The following is a 22,641-nucleotide window of genomic DNA, read 5'->3' as shown; positions in this document are numbered from 1 at the left end:
GTAGGTGGTAGGGGGTAAGGGGTATGGGGATGAGAGGTAGAGGTATGGGGTATGGGGTAGGGGATGAGAGGTAGAGGTATGGGGTAGGTGGTAGGGGGTAAGGGGTAGGGGATGAGAGGTAGAGGTATGGGGTAGGTGGTAGGGAGAAAGGGTTAGGGGATGAGAGGTAGAGGTAGAGGTAGGTGTTAGGGGGTAAGGGGTAGGGGATGAGAGGTAGAGGTATGGGGTAGGTGGTAGGGGGTAAGGGGTAGGGGATGAGAGGTAGAGGTATGGGGTAGGTGGTAGGGGGTAAGGGGTAGGGGATGAGAGGTATGGGGTAGGTGGTAGGGGGTAAGGGTTAGGGGATGAGAAGTAGAGGTATGGGGTAGGTGGTAGGGGGTAAGGGGTAGGGGATGAGAGGTATGGGGTAGGTGGTAGGGGGTAAGGGTTAGGGGATGAGAGGTAGAGGTAGAGGTATGGGGTAGGTGGTAGGGGGTAAGGGGTAGGGGATGAGAGGTAGAGGTATGGGGTAGGTGGTAGGGGGTAATGGGGTAGGGGATGAGAGGTAGAGGTAGAGGTATGGGGTAGGTGGTAGGGGGTAATGGGGTAGGGGATGAGAGGTAGAGGTATGGGGTAGGTGGTAGGGGGTAAGGGGTAGGGGATGAGAGGTAGAGGTATGGGGTAGGTGGTAGGGGGTAGGTGGTAGGGGGTAAGGGGTATGGGGATGAGAGGTAGAGGTATGGGGTATGGGGTAGGGGATGAGAGGTAGAGGTATGGGGTATTAGGTAGGGGATGAGAGGTAGAGGTATGGGGTAGGTGGTAGGGGTTAAGGGGTAGGGGATGAGAGGTAGAGGTATGGGGTAGGTGGTAGGGGGTAAGGGTTAGGGGATGAGAGGTAGAGGTAGGTGTTAAGGGGTAGGGGGTGAGAGGTAGAGGTATGGGGTAGGTGGTAGGGGGTAAGGGGTAGGGGATGAGAGGTAGAGGTATGGGGTAGGTGGTAGGGGGTAAGGGTTAGGGGATGAGAGGTATGGGGTAGGTGGTAGGGGGTAAGGGTTAGGGGATGAGAGGTAGAGGTATGGGGTAGGTGGTAGGGGGTAAGGGTTAGGGGATGAGAGGTAGAGGTAGAGGTAGAGGTAGGTGTTAAGGGGTAGGGGATGAGAGGTAGAGGTATGGGGTAGGTGGTAGGGGGTAAGGGGTAGGGGATGAGAGGTAGAGGATATGGGGTAGGTGGTAGGGGGTAAGGGTTAGGGGATGAGAGGTATGGGGTAGGTGGTAGGGGGTAAGGGTTAGGGGATGAGAGGTAGAGGTATGGGGTAGGTGGTAGGGGGTAAGGGGTAGGGGATGAGAGGTATGGGGTAGGTGGTAGGGGGTAAGGGTTAGGGGATGAGAGGTAGAGGTATTGGGTAGGTGGTAGGTGGTAGGGGGTAAGGGTTAGGGGATGAGAGGTAGAGGTATGGGGTAGGTGGTAGGGGATAATGGGGTAGGGGATGAGAGGTAGAGGTATGGGGTAGGTGGTAGGGGGTAATGGGGTAGGGGATGAGAGGTAGAGGTATGGGGTAGGTGGTAGGGGGTAATGGGGTAGGGAATGAGAGGTAGAGGTATGGGGTAAGTGGTAGGGGTTAAGGGTTAGGGGATGAGAGGTAGAGGTATGGGGTAGGTGGTAGGGGGTAAGGGGTAGGGGGTAAGAGGTAGAGGTATGGGGTAGGTGGTAGGGGGTAAGGGGTAGGAGATGAGAGGTAGAGTTATGGGGTAAGTGGTAGGGGGTAAGGGTTAGGGGATGAGAGGTAGAGGTATGGGGTAGGTGGTAGGGGGTAAGGGGTAGGGGATGAGAGGTAGAGGTATGGGGTAGGTGGTAGGGGGTAAGGGTTAGAGGATGAGAGGTAGACGTATGGGGTAGGTGGTAGGGGGTAAGGGTTAGGGGATGAGAGGTAGAGGTATGGGGTAGGTGGTAGGGGGTAAGGGGTAGGGGATGAGAGGTAGAGGTATGGGGTAGGTGGTAGGGGGTAAGGGGTAGGGGATGAGAGGTAGAGGTATGGGGTAGGTGGTAGGGGGTAAGGGGTAGGGGGTAAGAGGTAGAGGTATGGGGTAGGTGGTAGGGGGTAAGGGGTAGGAGATGAGAGGTAGAGTTATGGGGTAAGTGGTAGGGGGTAAGGGTTAGGGGATGAGAGGTAGAGGTATGGGGTAGGTGGTAGGGGGTAAGGGGTAGGGGATGAGAGGTAGAGGTATGGGGTAGGTGGTAGGGGGTAAGGGTTAGAGGATGAGAGGTAGACGTATGGGGTAGGTGGTAGGGGGTAAGGGTTAGGGGATGAGAGGTAGAGGTATGGGGTAGGTGGTAGGGGGTAAGGGGTAGGGGATGAGAGGTAGAGGTATGGGGTAGGTGGTAGGGGGTAAGGGGTAGGGGATGAGAGGTAGAGGTATGGGGTAAGTGGTAGGGGGTAAGGGGTAGGGGATGAGAGGTAGAGGTATGGGGTAGTTGGTAGGGGATAAGGGGTAGGGGATGAGAGGTAGAGGTATGGGGTAAGTGGTAGGGGGTAAGGGTTAGGGGATGAGAGGTATGGGGTAGGTGGTAGGTGGTAGGGGGTAAGGGGTAGGGGATGAGCGGGAGAGGTATGGGGTAGGTGGTAGGGGGTAAGGGGTAGGGGATGAGAGGTAGAGGTATGGGGTAGGTGGTAGGGGGTAGGGGATGAGAGGTAGAGGTATGGGGTAGGTGGTAGGGGGTAAGAGGTAGGGGATGAGCGGTAGAGGTATGGGGTAGGTGGTAGGGGGTAAGGGGTATGGGGATGAGAGGTAGAGGTATGGGGTATGGGGTAGGGGATGAGAGGTAGAGGTATGGGGTAGGTGGTAGGGGGTAAGGGGTAGGGGATGAGAGGTAGAGGTATGGGGTAGGTGGTAGGGAGAAAGGGTTAGGGGATGAGAGGTAGAGGTAGAGGTAGGTGTTAGGGGGTAAGGGGTAGGGGATGAGAGGTAGAGGTATGGGGTAGGTGGTAGGGGGTAAGGGGTAGGGGATGAGAGGTAGAGGTATGGGGTAGGTGGTAGGGGGTAAGGGGTAGGGGATGAGAGGTATGGGGTAGGTGGTAGGGGGTAAGGGTTAGGGGATGAGAGGTAGAGGTATGGGGTAGGTGGTAGGGGGTAAGGGGTAGGGGATGAGAGGTATGGGGTAGGTGGTAGGGGGTAAGGGTTAGGGGATGAGAGGTAGAGGTAGAGGTATGGGGTAGGTGGTAGGGGGTAAGGGGTAGGGGATGAGAGGTAGAGGTATGGGGTAGGTGGTAGGGGGTAATGGGGTAGGGGATGAGAGGTAGAGGTAGAGGTATGGGGTAGGTGGTAGGGGGTAATGGGGTAGGGGATGAGAGGTAGAGGTATGGGGTAGGTGGTAGGGGGTAAGGGGTAGGGGATGAGAGGTAGAGGTATGGGGTAGGTGGTAGGGGGTAGGTGGTAGGGGGTAAGGGGTATGGGGATGAGAGGTAGAGGTATGGGGTATGGGGTAGGGGATGAGAGGTAGAGGTATGGGGTATTAGGTAGGGGATGAGAGGTAGAGGTATGGGGTAGGTGGTAGGGGTTAAGGGGTAGGGGATGAGAGGTAGAGGTATGGGGTATGTGGTAGGGGGTAAGGGTTAGGGGATGAGAGGTAGAGGTAGGTGTTAAGGGGTAGGGGGTGAGAGGTAGAGGTATGGGGTAGGTGGTAGGGGGTAAGGGGTAGGGGATGAGAGGTAGAGGTATGGGGTAGGTGGTAGGGGGTAAGGGTTAGGGGATGAGAGGTATGGGGTAGGTGGTAGGGGGTAAGGGTTAGGGGATGAGAGGTAGAGGTATGGGGTAGGTGGTAGGGGGTAAGGGTTAGGGGATGAGAGGTAGAGGTAGAGGTAGAGGTAGGTGTTAAGGGGTAGGGGATGAGAGGTAGAGGTATGGGGTAGGTGGTAGGGGGTAAGGGGTAGGGGATGAGAGGTAGAGGATATGGGGTAGGTGGTAGGGGGTAAGGGTTAGGGGATGAGAGGTATGGGGTAGGTGGTAGGGGGTAAGGGTTAGGGGATGAGAGGTAGAGGTATGGGGTAGGTGGTAGGGGGTAAGGGGTAGGGGATGAGAGGTATGGGGTAGGTGGTAGGGGGTAAGGGTTAGGGGATGAGAGGTAGAGGTATGGGGTAGGTGGTAGGTGGTAGGGGGTAAGGGTTAGGGGATGAGAGGTAGAGGTATGGGGTAGGTGGTAGGGGATAATGGGGTAGGGGATGAGAGGTAGAGGTATGGGGTAGGTGGTAGGGGGTAATGGGGTAAGGGATGAGAGGTAGAGGTATGGGGTAGGTGGTAGGGGGTAATGGGGTAGGGAATGAGAGGTAGAGGTATGGGGTAAGTGGTAGGGGTTAAGGGTTAGGGGATGAGAGGTAGAGGTATGGGGTAGGTGGTAGGGGGTAAGGGGTAGGGGGTAAGAGGTAGAGGTATGGCGTAGGTGGTAGGGGGTAAGGGGTAGGAGATGAGAGGTAGAGTTATGGGGTAAGTGGTAGGGGGTAAGGGTTAGGGGATGAGAGGTAGAGGTATGGGGTAGGTGGTAGGGGGTAAGGGGTAGGGGATGAGAGGTAGAGGTATGGGGTAGGTGGTAGGGGGTAAGGGTTAGAGGATGAGAGGTAGACGTATGGGGTAGGTGGTAGGGGGTAAGGGTTAGGGGATGAGAGGTAGAGGTATGGGGTAGGTGGTAGGGGGTAAGGGGTAGGGGATGAGAGGTAGAGGTATGGGGTAGGTGGTAGGGGGTAAGGGGTAGGGGATGAGAGGTAGAGGTATGGGGTAAGTGGTAGGGGGTAAGGGGTAGGGGATGAGAGGTAGAGGTATGGGGTAGTTGGTAGGGGATAAGGGGTAGGGGATGAGAGGTAGAGGTATGGGGTAAGTGGTAGGGGGTAAGGGTTAGGGGATGAGAGGTATGGGGTAGGTGGTAGGTGGTAGGGGGTAAGGGGTAGGGGATGAGCGGGAGAGGTATGGGGTAGGTGGTAGGGGGTAAGGGGTAGGGGATGAGAGGTAGAGGTATGGGGTAGGTGGTAGGGGGTAGGGGATGAGAGGTAGAGGTATGGGGTAGGTGGTAGGGGGTAAGGGGTAGGGGATGAGCGGTATGGGGTAGGTGGTAGGGGGTAAGGGTTAGGGGATGAGAGGTAGAGGTATGGGGTAGTTGGTAGGGGGTAAGGGTTAGGGGATGAGAGGTAGAGGTATGGGGTAGGTGGTAGGGGGTAAGGGTTAGGGGATGAGAGGTATGGGGTAGGTGGTAGGGGGTAAGGGTTAGGGGATGAGAGGTAGAGGTATGGGGTAGGTGGTAGGGGGTAAGGGTTAGGGGATGAGAGGTAGAGGTAGAGGTAGAGGTAGGTGTTAAGGGGTAGGGGATGAGAGGTAGAGGTATGGGGTAGGTGGTAGGGGGTAAGGGGTAGGGGATGAGAGGTAGAGGATATGGGGTAGGTGGTAGGGGGTAAGGGTTAGGGGATGAGAGGTATGGGGTAGGTGGTAGGGGGTAAGGGTTAGGGGATGAGAGGTAGAGGTATGGGGTAGGTGGTAGGGGGTAAGGGGTAGGGGATGAGAGGTATGGGGTAGGTGGTAGGGGGTAAGGGTTAGGGGATGAGAGGTAGAGGTATGGGGTAGGTGGTAGGTGGTAGGGGGTAAGGGTTATGGGATGAGAGGTAGAGGTATGGGGTAGGTGGTAGGGGATAATGGGGTAGGGGATGAGAGGTAGAGGTATGGGGTAGGTGGTAGGGGGTAATGGGGTAGGGGATGAGAGGTAGAGGTATGGGGTAGGTGGTAGGGGGTAATGGGGTAGGGAATGAGAGGTAGAGGTATGGGGTAAGTGGTAGGGGTTAAGGGTTAGGGGATGAGAGGTAGAGGTATGGGGTAGGTGGTAGGGGGTAAGGGGTAGGGGGTAAGAGGTAGAGGTATGGGGTAGGTGGTAGGGGGTAAGGGGTAGGAGATGAGAGGTAGAGTTATGGGGTAAGTGGTAGGGGGTAAGGGTTAGGGGATGAGAGGTAGAGGTATGGGGTAGGTGGTAGGGGGTAAGGGGTAGGGGTTGAGAGGTAGAGGTATGGGGTAGGTGGTAGGGGGTAAGGGTTAGAGGATGAGAGGTAGACGTATGGGGTAGGTGGTAGGGGGTAAGGGTTAGGGGATGAGAGGTAGAGGTATGGGGTAGGTGGTAGGGGGTAAGGGGTAGGGGATGAGAGGTAGAGGTATGGGGTAGGTGGTAGGGGGTAAGGGGTAGGGGATGAGAGGTAGAGGTATGGGGTAAGTGGTAGGGGGTAAGGGGTAGGGGATGAGAGGTAGAGGTATGGGGTAGTTGGTAGGGGATAAGGGGTAGGGGATGAGAGGTAGAGGTATGGGGTAAGTGGTAGGGGGTAAGGGTTAGGGGATGAGAGGTATGGGGTAGGTGGTAGGTGGTAGGGGGTAAGGGGTAGGGGATGAGCGGGAGAGGTATGGGGTAGGTGGTAGGGGGTAAGGGGTAGGGGATGAGAGGTAGAGGTATGGGGTAGGTGGTAGGGGGTAGGGGATGAGAGGTAGAGGTATGGGGTAGGTGGTAGGGGGTAAGGGGTAGGGGATGAGCGGTAGAGGTATGGGGTAGGTGGTAGGGGGTAAGGGGTATGGGGAGGAGAGGTAGAGGTATGGGGTATGGGGTAGGGGATGAGAGGTAGAGGTATGGGGTAGGTGGTAGGGGGTAAGGGGTAGGGGATGAGAGGTAGAGGTATGGGGTAGGTGGTAGGGAGAAAGGGTTAGGGGATGAGAGGTAGAGGTAGAGGTAGGTGTTAGGGGGTAAGGGGTAGGGGATGAGAGGTAGAGGTATGGGGTAGGTGGTAGGGGGTAAGGGGTAGGGGATGAGAGGTAGAGGTATGGGGTAGGTGGTAGGGGGTAAGGGGTAGGGGATGAGAGGTATGGGGTTGGTGGTAGGGGGTAAGGGTTAGGGGATGAGAGGTAGAGGTATGGGGTAGGTGGTAGGGGGTAAGGGGTAGGGGATGAGAGGTATGGGGTAGGTGGTAGGGGGTAAGGGTTAGGGGATGAGAGGTAGAGGTAGAGGTATGGGGTAGGTGGTAGGGGGTAAGGGGTAGGGGATGATAGGTAGAGGTATGGGGTAGGTGGTAGGGGGTAATGGGGTAGGGGATGAGAGGTAGAGGTAGAGGTATGGGGTAGGTGGTAGGGGGTAATGGGGTAGGGGATGAGAGGTAGAGGTATGGGGTAGGTGGTAGGGGGTAAGGGGTAGGGGATGAGAGGTAGAGGTATGGGGTAGGTGGTAGGGGGTAGGTGGTAGGGGGTAAGGGGTATGGGGATGAGAGGTAGAGGTATGGGGTATGGGGTAGGGGATGAGAGGTAGAGGTATGGGGTATTAGGTAGGGGATGAGAGGTAGAGGTATGGGGTAGGTGGTAGGGGGTAAGGGGTAGGGGATGAGAGGTAGAGGTATGGGGTAGGTGGTAGGGGGTAAGGGTTAGGGGATGAGAGGTAGAGGTAGAGGTAGAGGTAGGTGTTAAGGGGTAGGGGATGAGAGGTAGAGGTATGGGGTAGGTGGTAGGGGGTAAGGGGTAGGGGATGAGAGGTAGAGGTATGGGGTAGGTGGTAGGGGGTAAGGGTTAGGGGATGAGAGGTATGGGGTAGGTGGTAGGGGGTAAGGGTTAGGGGATGAGAGGTAGAGGTATGGGGTAGGTGGTAGGGGGTAAGGGGTAGGGGATGAGAGGTATGGGGTAGGTGGTAGGGGGTAAGGGTTAGGGGATGAGAGGTAGAGGTATGGGGTAGGTGGTAGGTGGTAGGGGGTAAGGGGTAGGGGATGAGAGGTAGAGGTATGGGGTAGGTGGTAGGGGGTAAGGGTTAGGGGATGAGAGGTAGAGGTATGGGGTAGGTGGTAGGGGATAATGAGGTAGGGGATGAGAGGTAGAGGTATGGGGTAGGTGGTAGGTGGTAGGGGGTAATGGGGTAGGGGATGAGAGGTAGAGGTATGGGGTAGGTGGTAGGGGGTAATGGGGTAGGGGATGAGAGGTAGAGGTATGGGGTAAGTGGTAGGGGTTAAGGGTTAGGGGACGAGAGGTAGAGGTATGGGGTAAGTGGTAGGGGGTAAGGGTTAGGGGATGAGAGGTAGAGGTATGGGGTAGGTGGTAGGGGGTAAGGGGTAGGGGATGAGAGGTAGAGGTATGGGGTAGGTGGTAGGGGGTAAGGGTTAGAGGATGAGAGGTAGAGGTATGGGGTAGGTGGTAGGGGGTAAGGGGTAGGGGATGAGAGGTAGAGGTATGGGGTAAGTGGTAGGGGGTAAGGGGTAGGGGATGAGAGGTAGAGGTATGGGGTAGGTGGTAGTTGATAAGGGGTAGGGGATGAGAGGTAGAGGTATGGGGTAAGTGGTAGGGGGTAAGGGTTAGGGGATGAGAGGTATGAGGTAGGTGGTAGGTGGTAGGGGGTAAGGGGTAGGGGATGAGCGGGAGAGGTATGGGGTAGGTGGTAGGGGGTAAGGGGTAGGGGATGAGAGGTAGAGGTATGGGGTATGTGGTAGGGGGTAGGGGATGAGAGGTAGAGGTATGGGGTAGGTGGTAGGGGGTAAGGGGTAGGGGATGAGCGGTAGAGGTATGGGGTAGGTGGTTGGGGGTAAGGGGTATGGGGATGAGAGGTAGAGGTATGGGGTATGGGGTAGGGGATGAGAGGTAGAGGTATGGGGTAGGTGGTAGGGGGTAAGGGGTAGGGGATGAGAGGTAGAGGTATGGGGTAGGTGGTAGGGAGAAAGGGTTAGGGGATGAGAGGTAGAGGTAGAGGTAGGTGTTAGGGGGTAAGGGGTAGGGGATGAGAGGTAGAGGTATGGGGTAGGTGGTAGGGGGTAAGGGTTAGGGGATGAGAGGTAGAGGTAGAGGTATGGGGTAGGTGGTAGGGGGTAAGGGGTAGGGGATGAGAGGTAGAGGTATGGGGTAGGTGGTAGGGGGTAATGGGGTAGGGGATGAGAGGTAGAGGTAGAGGTATGGGGTAGGTGGTAGGTGGTAGGGGGTAATGGGGTAGGGGATGAGAGGTAGAGGTATGGGGTAGGTGGTAGGGGGTAGGTGGTAGGGGGTAAGGGGTATGGGGATGAGAGGTAGAGGTATGGGGTATGGGGTAGGGGATGAGAGGTAGAGGTATGGGGTATTAGGTAGGGGATGAGAGGTAGAGGTATGGGGTAGGTGGTAGGGGGTAAGGGGTAGGGGATGAGAGGTAGAGGTATGGGGTAGGTGGTAGGGGGTAAGGGTTAGGGGATGAGAGGTAGAGGTAGAGGTAGAGGTAGGTGTTAAGGGGTAGGGGATGAGAGGTAGAGGTATGGGGTAGGTGGTAGGGGGTAAGGGGTAGGGGATGAGAGGTAGAGGTATGGGGTAGGTGGTAGGGGGTAAGGGTTAGGGGATGAGAGGTATGGGGTAGGTGGTAGGGGGTAAGGGTTAGGGGATGAGAGGTAGAGGTATGGGGTAGGTGGTAGGGGGTAAGGGGTAGGGGATGAGAGGTATGGGGTAGGTGGTAGGGGGTAAGGGTTAGGGGATGAGAGGTAGAGGTATGGGGTAGGTGGTAGGTGGTAGGGGGTAAGGGGTAGGGGATGAGAGGTAGAGGTATGGGGTAGGTGGTAGGGGGTAAGGGTTAGGGGATGAGAGGTAGAGGTATGGGGTAGGTGGTAGGGGATAATGAGGTAGGGGATGAGAGGTAGAGGTATGGGGTAGGTGGTAGGTGGTAGGGGGTAATGGGGTAGGGGATGAGAGGTAGAGGTATGGGGTAGGTGGTAGGGGGTAATGGGGTAGGGGATGAGAGGTAGAGGTATGGGGTAAGTGGTAGGGGTTAAGGGTTAGGGGACGAGAGGTAGAGGTATGGGGTAGGTGGTAGGGGGTAAGGGGTAGGGGGTAAGAGGTAGAGGTATGGGGTAGGTGGTAGGGGGTAAGGGGTAGGAGATGAGAGGTAGAGTTATGGGGTAAGTGGTAGGGGGTAAGGGTTAGGGGATGAGAGGTAGAGGTATGGGGTAGGTGGTAGGGGGTAAGGGGTAGGGGATGAGAGGTAGAGGTATGGGGTAGGTGGTAGGGGGTAAGGGTTAGAGGATGAGAGGTAGAGGTATGGGGTAGGTGGTAGGGGGTAAGGGTTAGGGGATGAGAGGTAGAGGTATGGGGTAGGGGTTAGGGGGTAAGGGGTAGGGGATGAGAGGTAGAGGTATGGGGTAGGTGGTAGGGGGTAAGGGGTAGGGGATGAGAGGTAGAGGTATGGGGTAAGTGGTAGGGGGTAAGGGGTAGGGGATGAGAGGTAGAGGTATGGGGTAGGTGGTAGGGGATAAGGGGTAGGGGATGAGAGGTAGAGGTATGGGGTAAGTGGTAGGGGGTAAGGGTTAGGGGATGAGAGGTATGGGGTAGGTGGTAGGTGGTAGGGGGTAAGGGGTAGGGGATGAGCGGGAGAGGTATGGGGTAGGTGGTAGGGGGTAAGGGGTAGGGGATGAGAGGTAGAGGTATGGGGTAGGTGGTAGGGGGTAGGGGATGAGAGGTAGAGGTATGGGGTAGGTGGTAGGGGGTAAGGGGTAGGGGATGAGCGGTAGAGGTATGGGGTAGGTGGTTGGGGGTAAGGGGTATGGGGATGAGAGGTAGAGGTATGGGGTATGGGGTAGGGGATGAGAGGTAGAGGTATGGGGTAGGTGGTAGGGGGTAAGGGGTAGGGGATGAGAGGTAGAGGTATGGGGTAGGTGGTAGGGAGAAAGGGTTAGGGGATGAGAGGTAGAGGTAGAGGTAGGTGTTAGGGGGTAAGGGGTAGGGGATGAGAGGTAGAGGTATGGGGTAGGTGGTAGGGGGTAAGGGTTAGGGGATGAGAGGTAGAGGTAGAGGTATGGGGTAGGTGGTAGGGGGTAAGGGGTAGGGGATGAGAGGTAGAGGTATGGGGTAGGTGGTAGGGGGTAATGGGGTAGGGGATGAGAGGTAGAGGTAGAGGTATGGGGTAGGTGGTAGGTGGTAGGGGGTAATGGGGTAGGGGATGAGAGGTAGAGGTATGGGGTAGGTGGTAGGGGGTAAGGGGTAGGGGATGAGAGGTAGAGGTATGGGGTAAGTGGTAGGGGATAAGGGGTAGGGGATTAGAGGTAGAGGTATGGGGTAAGTGGTAAGGGGTAAGGGTTAGGGGATGAGAGGTATGGGGTAGGTGGTAGGTGGTAGGGGGTAAGGGTTAGGGGATGAGAGGTAGAGGTATGGGGTAGGTGGTAGGGGTAAGGGGTAGGGGATGAGAGGTAGAGGTATGGGGTAGGTGGTAGGGGGTAGGTGGTAGGGGGTAAGGGGTATGGGGATGAGAGGTAGAGGTATGGGGTATGGGGTAGGGGATGAGAGGTAGAGGTATGGGGTATTAGGTAGGGGATGAGAGGTAGAGGTATGGGGTAGGTGGTAGGGGGTAAGGGGTAGGGGATGAGAGGTAGAGGTATGGGGTAGGTGGTAGGGGGTAAGGGTTAGGGGATGAGAGGTAGAGGTAGAGGTAGGTGTTAGGGGGTAAGGGGTAGGGGATGAGAGGTAGAGGTATGGGGTAGGTGGTAGGGGGTAAGGGGTAGGGGATGAGAGGTAGAGGTATGGGGTAGGTGGTAGGGGGTAAGGGTTAGGGGATGGGAGGTATGGGGTAGGTGGTAGGGGGTAAGTGTTAGGGGATGAGAGGTAGAGGTATGGGGTAGGTGGTAGGGGGTAAGGGGTAGGGGATGAGAGGTATGGGGTAGGTGGTAGGGGGTAAGGATTAGGGGATGAGAGGTAGAGGTAGAGGTATGGGGTAGGTGGTAGGGGGTAAGGGGTAGGGGATGAGAGGTAGAGGTATGGGGTAGGTGGTAGGGGGTAAGGGGTAGGGGATGAGAGGTAGAGGTATGGGGTAAGTGGTAGGGGTTAAGGGGTAGGGGATGAGAGGTAGAGGTATGGGGTAGGTGGTAGGGGGTAAGGGTAGGGGATGAGAGGTAGAGATATGGGGTAGGTGGTAGGGGGTAATGGGGTAGGGGATGAGAGGTAGAGGTATGGGGTAAGTGGTAGGAGGTAATGGGGTAGGGGATGAGAGGTAGAGGTATGGGGTAGGTGGTAGGGGATAAGGGGTAGGGGATGAGAGGTAGAGGTATGGGGTAAGGTGGTAGGGGGTAAGGGTTAGGGGATGAGAGGTAGAGTTATGGGGTAAGTGGTAGGGGGTAAGGGGTAGGGGATGAGAGGTAGAGGTATGGGGTAAGGTGGTAGGGGGTAAGGGTTAGGGGTTGAGAGGTAGAGGTATGGGGTAGGTGGTAGGGGGTAAGGTGTAGGGGATTTGAGGTAGAGGTATGGGGTAAGTGGTAGGTGGTAAGGGTTAGGGGCTGAGAGGTATGGGGTAGGTGGTAGGGGGTAAGGGTTAGGGGATAGCAGATAGGACTTGATTTGTGATTAAGTGATTCTTTACCTTGCACAGTGACATGGAAGGTGATGTTGTCATCTCCAGCATCAAGGAAGTAGTCTCCGCAATCTTCCAGCTCAGCGTTAAGGATGACCAGGGAGCGGAACGCCCCTTCTTCCTCCTCACAGAACCTCTCGTCCTCGTTTAACCGGCGGCCATCTTTGTACCACTTAGCGACGGCATTGGCCCTGGAGAGTTCACACTCCAACTCGATGTCATTAGAGGGCAGGGACTTGACCTCTGTCTTGACTTCTGACCTATTCACGATCTTCACTGGGGGCTCTGGAGGGAGAATGTTCACATTTGGAGAGTCAATTCCATTTTGAATTCAGTCAGTTTAGGACATGAAATCCTCACTTCTTAATATATTTTTCAATTTTTGCATTAGTATTTTTATAATCTCCTGATTCAATTCAAATGGCATTTTGTGAAAACAAAGTACCATTCACCTCCAACCATCTCTTACCTGACACCTTGACCTGGAAGTCGATGAGGTCATCTGAGGCAAGACAGGTGTATTTCCCAGAGTCCCCCGGGGAGGGCGTGCGGATGGTGAGGCGGCGGATGAGTCCATCCTCAGTGATGGTGACATCACTGCTCTCCTCCACCTCTCCTCCATCCTTCATCCAGATCACCTCAGCGTTGAACCGTGACACCTCGATCTCCAGGACGATGGGGTCTCCAGAGAAACAGTCCATTACGTCAGACATTGTTTCAGAGCGGGCCAGCTTCACAGGAGGCTCTGAGAAGAGGGGATTTATATGGTTCATTTCTATTCTTTGAACAGAATATTGCAATATGGGAAATTAGCAGACAGCAGAAAACAATACATCAAAACAGCATAATATAGATACCTAAAATCTAACTTATTTATAAGAAATCATAGTGAACAGTTATATTAATAATATTATGTATGTCCATTCATCTCACATAGTTGAAAAATACAAAATCAAAGATTGAAATACTTGACCCTGACATAACTAAACCTCTTACGCTGAACAGAGTTAGTTCACTGACCACATACCTGTAATAGTGACCAGCCATGTGACCGAGTCATCCTCTGTGTCACACACATACTCTCCTGTGTCCTCCACAGTGGTCGTGGGGATGACCAGTGTCCTGTGGGCTCCCTGGACCCCCAGGATGAGAGAGGCACTCTGCTCCACCTCCAGCCCGTCTCGGTACCACCGTACCTGGGCATCAGGCTGGGAGATCTCACAGCTGAGCTCCAGCCTCTCAGAGGTCAGGCTGGTCAGCTCCAGCTCAGACTCAGTGGGGGAGACGATTCGCACCGGAAGCTCTGAGAAAGGGAGAACAACTTGCATTTAAAAGGAAGCGATTAAAAAAAAAATATATATTTAAATAGAAGTTTGGATATGAAATAGTCTGACATAAGATTAAATTGTGTAATAGTGTAAAAAAGGTAAATTAAATAGTTGTCTTCTGATAAGGGGGATTGGTTTGGTAGGAGACCCCAAAAAATGAAACGATTACACTACCACTCAGAACAAATGAACCAGGTATGGAACCTTGGAGTATCTTACCTGTGATGGTGACCTGGAAGAACACAGAGTCTCCATCTGTGTCGCAGACGTACTCTCCGGAATCTTCTGCCGAGCCGCAGAGGACGGTCAGCCTCCTGTACGGTCCCTCGGACGTCAGCTGGACGTTCTCCGTCTCCAGGACCTGAAGGCCGTCCTTAAACCAGTGGACCTCACCGCTGGAGCGGGACAGCTCACACTGCAGCACCACCTGCTCAGAGATATGACCCTCCATAACCACGTCCTCCTTGGGCTCCACGATCATCACTGGAGGCTCTTGGTTTCAACAAGGGAAAAGTAGCATATGAATGAGCATATTCTACCACCAGGATAGGAGAATTGAGGTTTGCATCATCATCAAAGTCTCGTCTTTGCTCAACACAATGGAGTCAACTTCACCGTTAAAATGACATGAAATGTAGGCTAGTGTACAGTACATACCTTTGATGTTGACAGTAAATGAGAGGCTGTTGTCTCCTGATTGACAGCTGTAGGTTCCTGCGTCTGAGGTCTCAGCACAACGGATGATCAGTCTCCTCATGGTGCCCTCTGTTTGTATGGTGATGTTATTACTGGCCTGGACCTCAACCCCATCCTTATACCTGGAGAAAGGTCATGACGGACAGGACAATGAACCTTCAGTATTCTTGATTAGTTGAATCAGGTGTGATGGTGCTTGGCTGGAATAAAAGCCTGAACCCAACTGGCCAACACGGCTCTCGCAATTGTTGAAACTTCGTAATAAGCCTACTTATATTTTTTACAGTCTGAACATGATCAGATCCCATTAAATGAACGATAGTCTAAGCAGAAATGACATCCAGGATAATGACATCCAGTTTGTGTTTCCTAGCGGTGTGTATGTTAGCTGTGTACCAGGTAGCGTTGGCGTCCTCTCTGGAAACCTCACAGGTGAGCACCACAGGATCCAGCTCCATGGCAGACTTCTGGAGCTCCTCCTCAGGGACCTCACTGAACTGCACAGGGGGACCTGGTGGGGGAGAGAGAGGGGGAGAGGGAGGTTGGATGGTCATCGTTAGAGTTAGCGTTTGGTTGTGGTGTGGAGGAGGAGGCTTGCTGGGTTGGAGGGGTTGGAGTGAGTAGTGGAGTGTTTTGTTACAGAGTGATCAAACTAAGCATGCTCTTACAGAGGTTTATTCAGATACATATCAAAAAGATCAGGACAGTGAGTTAGAGGAAAGAAATGGGGGTGAAAAACAGGTTAGAGAAGACTCAGAGAACATTTTCAAACTTGCATTCGTTTTAGAACAGAAACCACCACACTGGGTTACAGGACCAAGAGAATCCTGTCAATAACAACAACAACAACAACAACAACAACAACAGAAGATGTCTTGCCAGCACAGAGGAAGTACAACACAGTATTATGATTCGCTCAGAGAAAACACAGAACAACGATCTCCGTTGTTCACCTTTGACCTCCACCTGAAACACATTGACATCATCAGTTGTCCGACACATGTAAACGCCCGAGTGGGAGAAGTCAGGCGATTGGATAATCAGCGTCCTTGTATGCCCATCCTCCTGAAAGTCTACACCAGGCAGGTTGAAGATCTGCTCGCCATCTTTGTACCAGTAGACCTGGGCATACGGGTCTGATAGGTCACAGTGGAGAACGATGGGCTCGCCAGCCTCAGCGGCATTGGTCCTCTCCTCTTCAGGGAGGTGGGAGAACATGGCTCCCGCAGCTAGGGGTGTTATGGGTGATTGGTTAAGGTGGCAGATATGGGATGCTCAGTTAGCTTGGGTGATCATCAGCGTGAATCAGTATGACATCATGGCTGATGGTTGAATAAATTCATGTGAAATTGTGAATTCAAAGAGATGGTCACACTTCTGAAAAAACTCCAGTATAGAACGTTGATGTTTATATGGAAAATTGAACATTTCTGGTTGAGAGTGCATGTTAATGATCTCCATGATGACCAAACATGACATACAGCAACTCACCTTCAACCTCCACGTTGAATTTGATGACATCACCCATCGTCTCGCATGTGTACACGCCAGAGTCGGTGAACTCAGCCGATTGGATAACGATCCTTCTCATGTTGCCTTCTGATTGGATGTTGAGGCCGTCTGTCACCTGTAGCCCCACCCCATCCTTGAACCAGGCCACCTTGGCTGAGGGGTGGGACACCTCACAGTACAGGACCACAGGGATACCAGTCTCCACCCTCTTGTTACTGTCTGACTCTGACATTGGGCTGAACTTCACCACCGCAGCTGGAATGGAATCATTACTAAAAGATATGTACAAGCAGTATTCAGTATTCTAATATCATGCAATTGCATATCATTACAGTACAAACAAGCCTAGTGTAAACGTTAAAACAGTCCTTGTTATAAGGCCTCCGCAATACAGATTGTCTAGCTTGACGCCATTATCATGTTATTTCTCTTTACACTCCACCGTTCTCCAACACCTACCTTGAACCTTGAGAACCGCTGAGTCTCTGACTCCGTTGGCGATGAAGGTGACCTCTGCCTCGTGGTCTCCCACCTTGGTGCTGTGGATTACCAGGGAGTGCTGTGTCTTGGCCTGTTGGATAGAGTAGTGTTGGGTATCCTGTAGCTGGGTGCTGTTCAGGAACCAGGTGCCCGTCACCATCACTGACAGATCGATGGAGAACAGGGCGTCCTCCCCCTCCGTCGCCTCACAGCCCCGGAGAGGGGTCCTGATCTTGGGACCTGGCACTGAGAGGTGAGAGTTCAAAACTAGTGACATTCAATGAATTTCCATAGCTGCAGGGTACACAAATACCCTAGTGCATGACAGCCTTTCATCCCTGATCACATCAACATGGTTTCTCTCCAATTCAGCACTCACCAAGATGGACGACTTTAGGGAACTCCACGTGTCCACTACGACCATACTTATTGATGCAGCAGACGCGGAAGCGGTAATCGCCCTCGCACGGCACGCTGTCGCCCATGACCTCTGCGGAGGTCGCCGTGTCGGAGGTCGCACACCTCAGCCACTCCTGTGATCCCACTTCCTGTCTCTCCAGGACATAGACGGAGCGCGTGGTGGTCTGGCTGGTGGGGGCCGGCTCCCAGGAGAGGAGCACGCTGTTGGGCCTGTCCACATCCATCTCCACCCCCACTGGACAGATGGGAGGGCTGTGTCTGGCAGCTGTGGAGAAAACCGAAACAGGGGGAAAGGTAAAAAGTAGGTGAGCAACGGTTGCCGTAATGCTTGTAGCCTGTCGTACGTTTGTTAGTCTCTAGCAGCTACATTAGGATATGTTGCACAGTATAGCTGGAGTTTTCACCATACTGCCGTTCTAGTCCTTTCGGATCTACATGGGTAAATCCCCAAAAAGTTAACTGTAAACTGTGTACGTCAGGATTAAACTTTGATTTGATTTGGAAAGTCCCTAAGTAAGGGGCCATGGGTCACTTTGGTCGACATCCACCTTACCTTTGACTCTGAGCCGGGATGTGGTCTTGGATCTTCCCACAACGAAGGTCACGACCCCAGGGTCCCCGTGGCAGACGCTGACGAACACCAGGATGTGGGTTTTACCAAAGGACTTGAGGATAGTCTGGTGGCTCTCGCGTAGCTTCAGGCCATCTTTGAACCAGTGGACATCCATGTTCTCCTCCTCTACCTCCACACAGAACACTGCGTTCTCCCCCTCCAACACGTCTAGTTTTCGAGGAAGTTTTTTAACAATTGTGCCTGTGGGTGAGAAAGAGAGTTGAGGCTCATGTACTGTATGGCTGTATATCCTGGAGAAAAATCATTGGGTTTATAGAAAATGATTTCAAAACATTAAAAAAAACATTAAAAACAATTTTTTCAATAGTTCTGATGCTCAAAGATGTCTTTCCTAGACTGTATTAAATGAGTGAATGATACACTGCCTTACTTCTTCCATACTATAAGACGCCTACCTACCTTTGACGGCCAGCTCAGCGATACTCTTCCCTCCATCAGGCATCTCACAGAGATAGACCCCATCGTCGTCTGCTCCTACATCTCGGATAGTAAGCCTGCGCCTGGTTCCTTTCTGCTCTATGCCGTATTTACCTCCTGGCTGCAGTCTCTGGTCCTCCAGGTACCAGGCAGTAGGGATGCTCTCATTAGGTACCTCACACTCCAACACGGCCATGCCTCTCTCTTTCACCTCCACGTCTTGCAGTGACCGCCTGAACCGCACCGCTGGAGCTGCACACGGGTTGAAAGGGAGGTAGTTATGGATTGGTTTATACACTGTCTGGAAAACATATTGCGCTATGTCTCTGTGTAGTATTTTTTCAGTGCTTTAGGCACATTTTAGGTTGTTTTTACAGTGCTTTATGCACATTTTAGGTTGTCTTTACAGTGCTTTATGCACATTTTAGGTTGTTTTTACAGTGCTTTATGCACATTTTAGGTTGTTTTTACAGTGCTTTATGCACATTTTAGGTTGTTTTTACAGTGCTTTATGCACATTTTAGGTTGTTTTTACAGTGCTTTATGCACATTTTAGGTTGTCTTTACAGTGCTTTATGCACATTTTAGGTTGTTTTTACAGTGCTTTATGCACATTTTAGGTTGTTTTTACAGTGCTTTATGCACATTTTAGGTTGTTTTTACAGTGCTTTATGCACATTTTAGGTTGTCTTTACAGTGCTTTATGCACATTTTAGGTTGTCTTTACAGTGCTTTATGCACATTTTAGGTTGTTTTTACAGTGCTTTATGCACATTTTAGGTTGTTTTTACAGTGCTTTATGCACATTTTAGGTTGTCTTTACAGTGCTTTATGCACATTTTAGGTTGTTTTTACAGTGCTTTATGCACATTTTAGGTTGTTTTTACAGTGCTTTGGGCACATTTTAGGTTATTCCAGTCATTGGTTGAGTTTTGATCAAGGTATAACACATTTCATGAGCTACGGTATGACTTATACTATGATTGATTGCAGGATTTCAACTAACAGTAATTTCAATTACATTTCAACTTTTAGGGTTATTTCTACCAATATGTCGACATTGCTGTGGACTTTGGCCATGGTCAACATGGTCAACAACACAGCAGAAAATCTGTATTCAGGACACATACAGGACACATACCTCAGCTCATTCAGCCTCTAAATATAGGGACACACGGAGGCAGTGGGGTGGGAGACATGCAGGAGGAAGGGAAGCTAGAGGGGAGAGGGGAAGAAGGGGAGCTAGGGGAAGAGACTGGGGGGAGGTAGGGACACACAGAGGCCGTGGGGTGGGCAGGGGAGATATGCAGTAGGTAGGGGGAGGGGGGAAGCTAAGGTGAGGGGGGAAGAGACTAAGGAGGAGGTAAGGGTAGGAAGAGGGTTAGAAAGACCCGTGTTTATCTCCACCTATCAAGACTCTATGGCAATAACTCCCTGGTAGATTGGGGATGTGGATGCCTAGACGAGACGGATACCATTTAATTTACGTAGCCATGTGCTGCTATAATGATGACTAAACAATTACCAATTACGAGGGTGACTCAACTGGGATCTTTTAGCAATGCATGTCCACAATCTACTGAACTCTCTATAGAGCAATTAGTTGTGACAGCTGAAGATCTAACTCTCTCTCTATGGCATTTCTATGAACTAAGAGGTACTGAATGTTCCTGACTAGCATGAGCATCATGGCAAAGGAATTAAGTAAGGAAAGAATGATGGTATAGATATAGGATCTTAATTTTTTTACTTTTATGTAACTAGGCAAGTCAGTTAAGAACAAATTCTTATTTACAATGACGGCCTAGGAACGGTGGGTTAACTGCCTTGTTCAGGGGCAGAACAACAGATTTTTACCTTGTCAGCTCGGGGATTCGATCTAGCAACCTTTCAGTTACTGGCCCAACGCTCTAACCACTAGGCTACCTGCCGCCCCAATTTGACCACCCAGTTGCAGGAGAACTTTCTGGCAATACAGCTCTGGATAAGAGCGTCTGCTAAATGACTTAAATGTAATGTAAATGTTAAAAACTTGTAGTGTATTTCAGGTTTAAAAAGTCTTCTGAAGTTTGTAATTTCCACTTTCAAATTCAAGACTTGATTTTTCCTTATGAAAAATGGGTCAACCCCTACAAAAATGTCCATTAATTATAATCCACATAATAATTCACATTTCCTGTTGCTGCAGGATTATTTTCCTGCTGTAGCAAACTGGCTCAAAGTAAGATCCTACATCTGTAAGAGAGAAATGAAAAGAGAAGTCCTGAAACACTGCTAAAGCCCTACCTTTGACCGTCAGGTAAACTGAGCTGAGGGTGTGTCCCAGAGCGTTGGACGCAGCACACACGTACAGCCCTGTGTCCTGATGTTTACAGTACATCACTTTGAGCGTGTAGTAACCCTCTCTGTCCTCAAACAGAAGGTGACGCCTCCCAGCCTCTAGGGGTGCTCCGTCTTTCTTCCAGATGATCTCAGGCTTAGGTTTCCCTGTCACGAAGCAGCGGAACTTAGCATGTTTCCCCTCCGAAACCGCAAATTTCTTCACATTGGACGAGTTCAGATTGGGCTCGTCTGGCTGTCTGGACGAACCGTGTCTCCCCATCCTGTGCCTTATACTACGAGGTGATGTCTGCCCGTTGCTGCACCCATTTGACGTGGACGCCCCGCTCTCCTGCCGTTCCGGGACGAGCTCCACAAGCAGCACTGCGCCCGCCAGCGCCCCTCCTTGATTGTTATGAGCTCTGCAGGTATAGACACCCCCGTCGGGCATCCGCGTCCGGAAGATCTTCAGCTGGAACCAGCCTCCGTCCTGGCTGCTGACGTTGAAGTGGGCGCTCTCGAAGATGTCGCTCAGCTTCTTCCCGTCCTTCTCCCACACCACCTGGGGCAGAGGGTTGCCTGACAGCTTACAGGAGAAGGCTACGTCCTCGCCCCGGTCCACCCTCAAGGAGAGGGGCTTGATGAGGAAGTGAGGTCTGTCGTCTGACCCTTCATAGCGCTGCTTCTTTTTCTCCCGCTCACTCCCCTCTCCATTTTCCTTCTCTACCTCTCCGCTCTGTTGGTCTACCTCTCCATTCCTCTGCTCTACCTCTCCATTCTGTTGCCCTCCATACTCCCTGTTCTCTTGCTGTCTATATTCCCCATTCTGGTTCTGTTGCCCCTCCAACTCGCTGCTCTGTTGCCTTCTAAACTCCCCATTCCGTTGCCCCCCTAACTCTCCATTCTCCAGCCTGGCTTGCTGCACCCCATTGACCTCTGTCTGTTTCTGTGCCCCTTGCCGCTCCTGACTGTTCCCCTCCACCTTCAGTGTGGCAGGGGCACACGTCTCACCCACGCTGTTACTGGCCTTGCAGATATACTGGCCTGCGTCCTCCAGCCTGACCCCAGTGATGTGTAGGAAGTAGGCCTTGCCCTCCTCCGACAGCCTGTAGCGTCCCTCTGATGGGATCTGTACATTCTTCTTCTCCCAGACCACCTCAGGACGAGGGTCGCCGCCGATCTTGCATTGCAGGACTGCGTCCGTGCCACACTGTGCCACCACGGGGCGCGAGTAGCCCAGTACACGGGGGGCACCACCGAATATGTCCATGTTGGCTTCCTGCGTCTCTCTCAATCCCTTCTTCTCACTCTGATGGGCAAAACAAATGGGGTCCGTAGTAGGCGTCTCTTGTAGATTGTGTCACACGGTCGTCTCTACTGCATATCAATCTGCAGAGAAGATATGAGTCATTGTACATTAATAATACAGTTACTACATAACTCTCCCACAGTATCTAGGGATGTCTTTTATACGTAATTAAGCAATAAGGCCCGAGGGGGTATGGTATATGGCCAATGTACCACGGCTAAGGGCTGTTCTTATGCACGACGCAACGCGGAGTGCCTGGACACAGCCCTTAGCCATGGTATATTGGCCATATATCACAAACCCCCGAGGTGCCTTATTGCTATTATAAACTGGTTATCAACGTAATTAGAGCAGTAAAAATACATGTTTTGTCATACCTGTGGTATAAGGTCTGATATACCATGGCTGTCAGCCAATCAGCAGACAGGGCTAGAACCACCCAGTTTATAATGCCTTATATACATCCCATCAGCTTTGTCTTGGAAGAAGTACTACAGCCTTTCACTCTGAATGTTTTGCATCTAGTGGACAATGTATTCACTGCTTTGTGATAACAAAATGACATTAAATACAGCCCCAAGCTGAAGGACAGTGCTTTCTCCTCAGTCTAGTGGTGTTGACCCAGTAAAACAACCCATGATAATGTCTCTGAGAGTAAAGTGGAGGTTTGAATTGACAGTAAAGTAGCGTCTCAGTCAGAACCGAACAGACCACAGCCCTCCCAGCTGGTGCTGTAGCTCAGCCAGAGGAGTATTTCAAGTAGTCTGTCCAAATAAAGACCCTGCCTGGAGGCCTTGTGTCAGCTAACAGAACATCCACACAGTAACATGCAGTATGTACACCTTTACTCTCCAACATAAGAGTTACTATACACTAAAGGGAAAATATGATACCTCCTGGGATTTTTGGATTACTGTTGATGTGCTACCTTACCTGAGAGACAGTCACAATCTGTTGATGTGCTACCTTACCTGAGAGACAGTCACAATCTGTTGATGTGCTACCTTACCTGAGAGACAGTCACAATCTGTTGATGTGCTACCTTACCTGAGAGACAGTCACAATCTGTTGATGTGCTACCTTACCTGAGAGACAGTCACAATCTGTTGATGTGCTACCTTACCTGAGAGACAGTCACAATCTGTTGATGTGCTACCTTACCTGAGAGACAGTCACAATCTGTTGATGTGCTACCTTACCTGAGAGACAGTCACAA

General features: G+C 52.2%; 1 protein-coding gene across 1 annotated transcript in view; it reads right to left on the bottom strand.

The window, feature by feature from the left end:
• The window catches only part of LOC129840376 (obscurin-like protein 1), a 35,353-nt gene that overhangs the window by 11,462 nt on the left and 1,250 nt on the right, over positions 1 to 22,641 (bottom strand). Inside the window, exons 2-13 of the mRNA XM_055908202.1 lie at positions 20,084 to 21,505; positions 17,780 to 18,049; positions 17,300 to 17,560; positions 16,706 to 17,011; positions 16,306 to 16,572; positions 15,826 to 16,101; positions 14,731 to 14,845; positions 14,296 to 14,456; positions 13,858 to 14,130; positions 13,338 to 13,613; positions 12,780 to 13,055; positions 12,320 to 12,595 (exon numbers count right to left, since the gene is read on the bottom strand). Coding sequence (XP_055764177.1) covers positions 12,320 to 12,595; positions 12,780 to 13,055; positions 13,338 to 13,613; positions 13,858 to 14,130; positions 14,296 to 14,456; positions 14,731 to 14,845; positions 15,826 to 16,101; positions 16,306 to 16,572; positions 16,706 to 17,011; positions 17,300 to 17,560; positions 17,780 to 18,049; positions 20,084 to 21,386 — 4,060 coding nt within the window. The 5' untranslated portion in view covers positions 21,387 to 21,505. The remainder of the gene's footprint in view (positions 1 to 12,319; positions 12,596 to 12,779; positions 13,056 to 13,337; positions 13,614 to 13,857; positions 14,131 to 14,295; positions 14,457 to 14,730; positions 14,846 to 15,825; positions 16,102 to 16,305; positions 16,573 to 16,705; positions 17,012 to 17,299; positions 17,561 to 17,779; positions 18,050 to 20,083; positions 21,506 to 22,641) is intronic.

This window comes from Salvelinus fontinalis, chromosome 41, assembly GCF_029448725.1.
Source record: "Salvelinus fontinalis isolate EN_2023a chromosome 41, ASM2944872v1, whole genome shotgun sequence".
In the NCBI taxonomy this organism is placed as follows: domain Eukaryota; kingdom Metazoa; phylum Chordata; class Actinopteri; order Salmoniformes; family Salmonidae; genus Salvelinus; species Salvelinus fontinalis.
The sequence above is the reverse complement of the archived record's forward strand: the minus strand, read 5'-3'. Positions and strand labels throughout refer to the sequence as shown.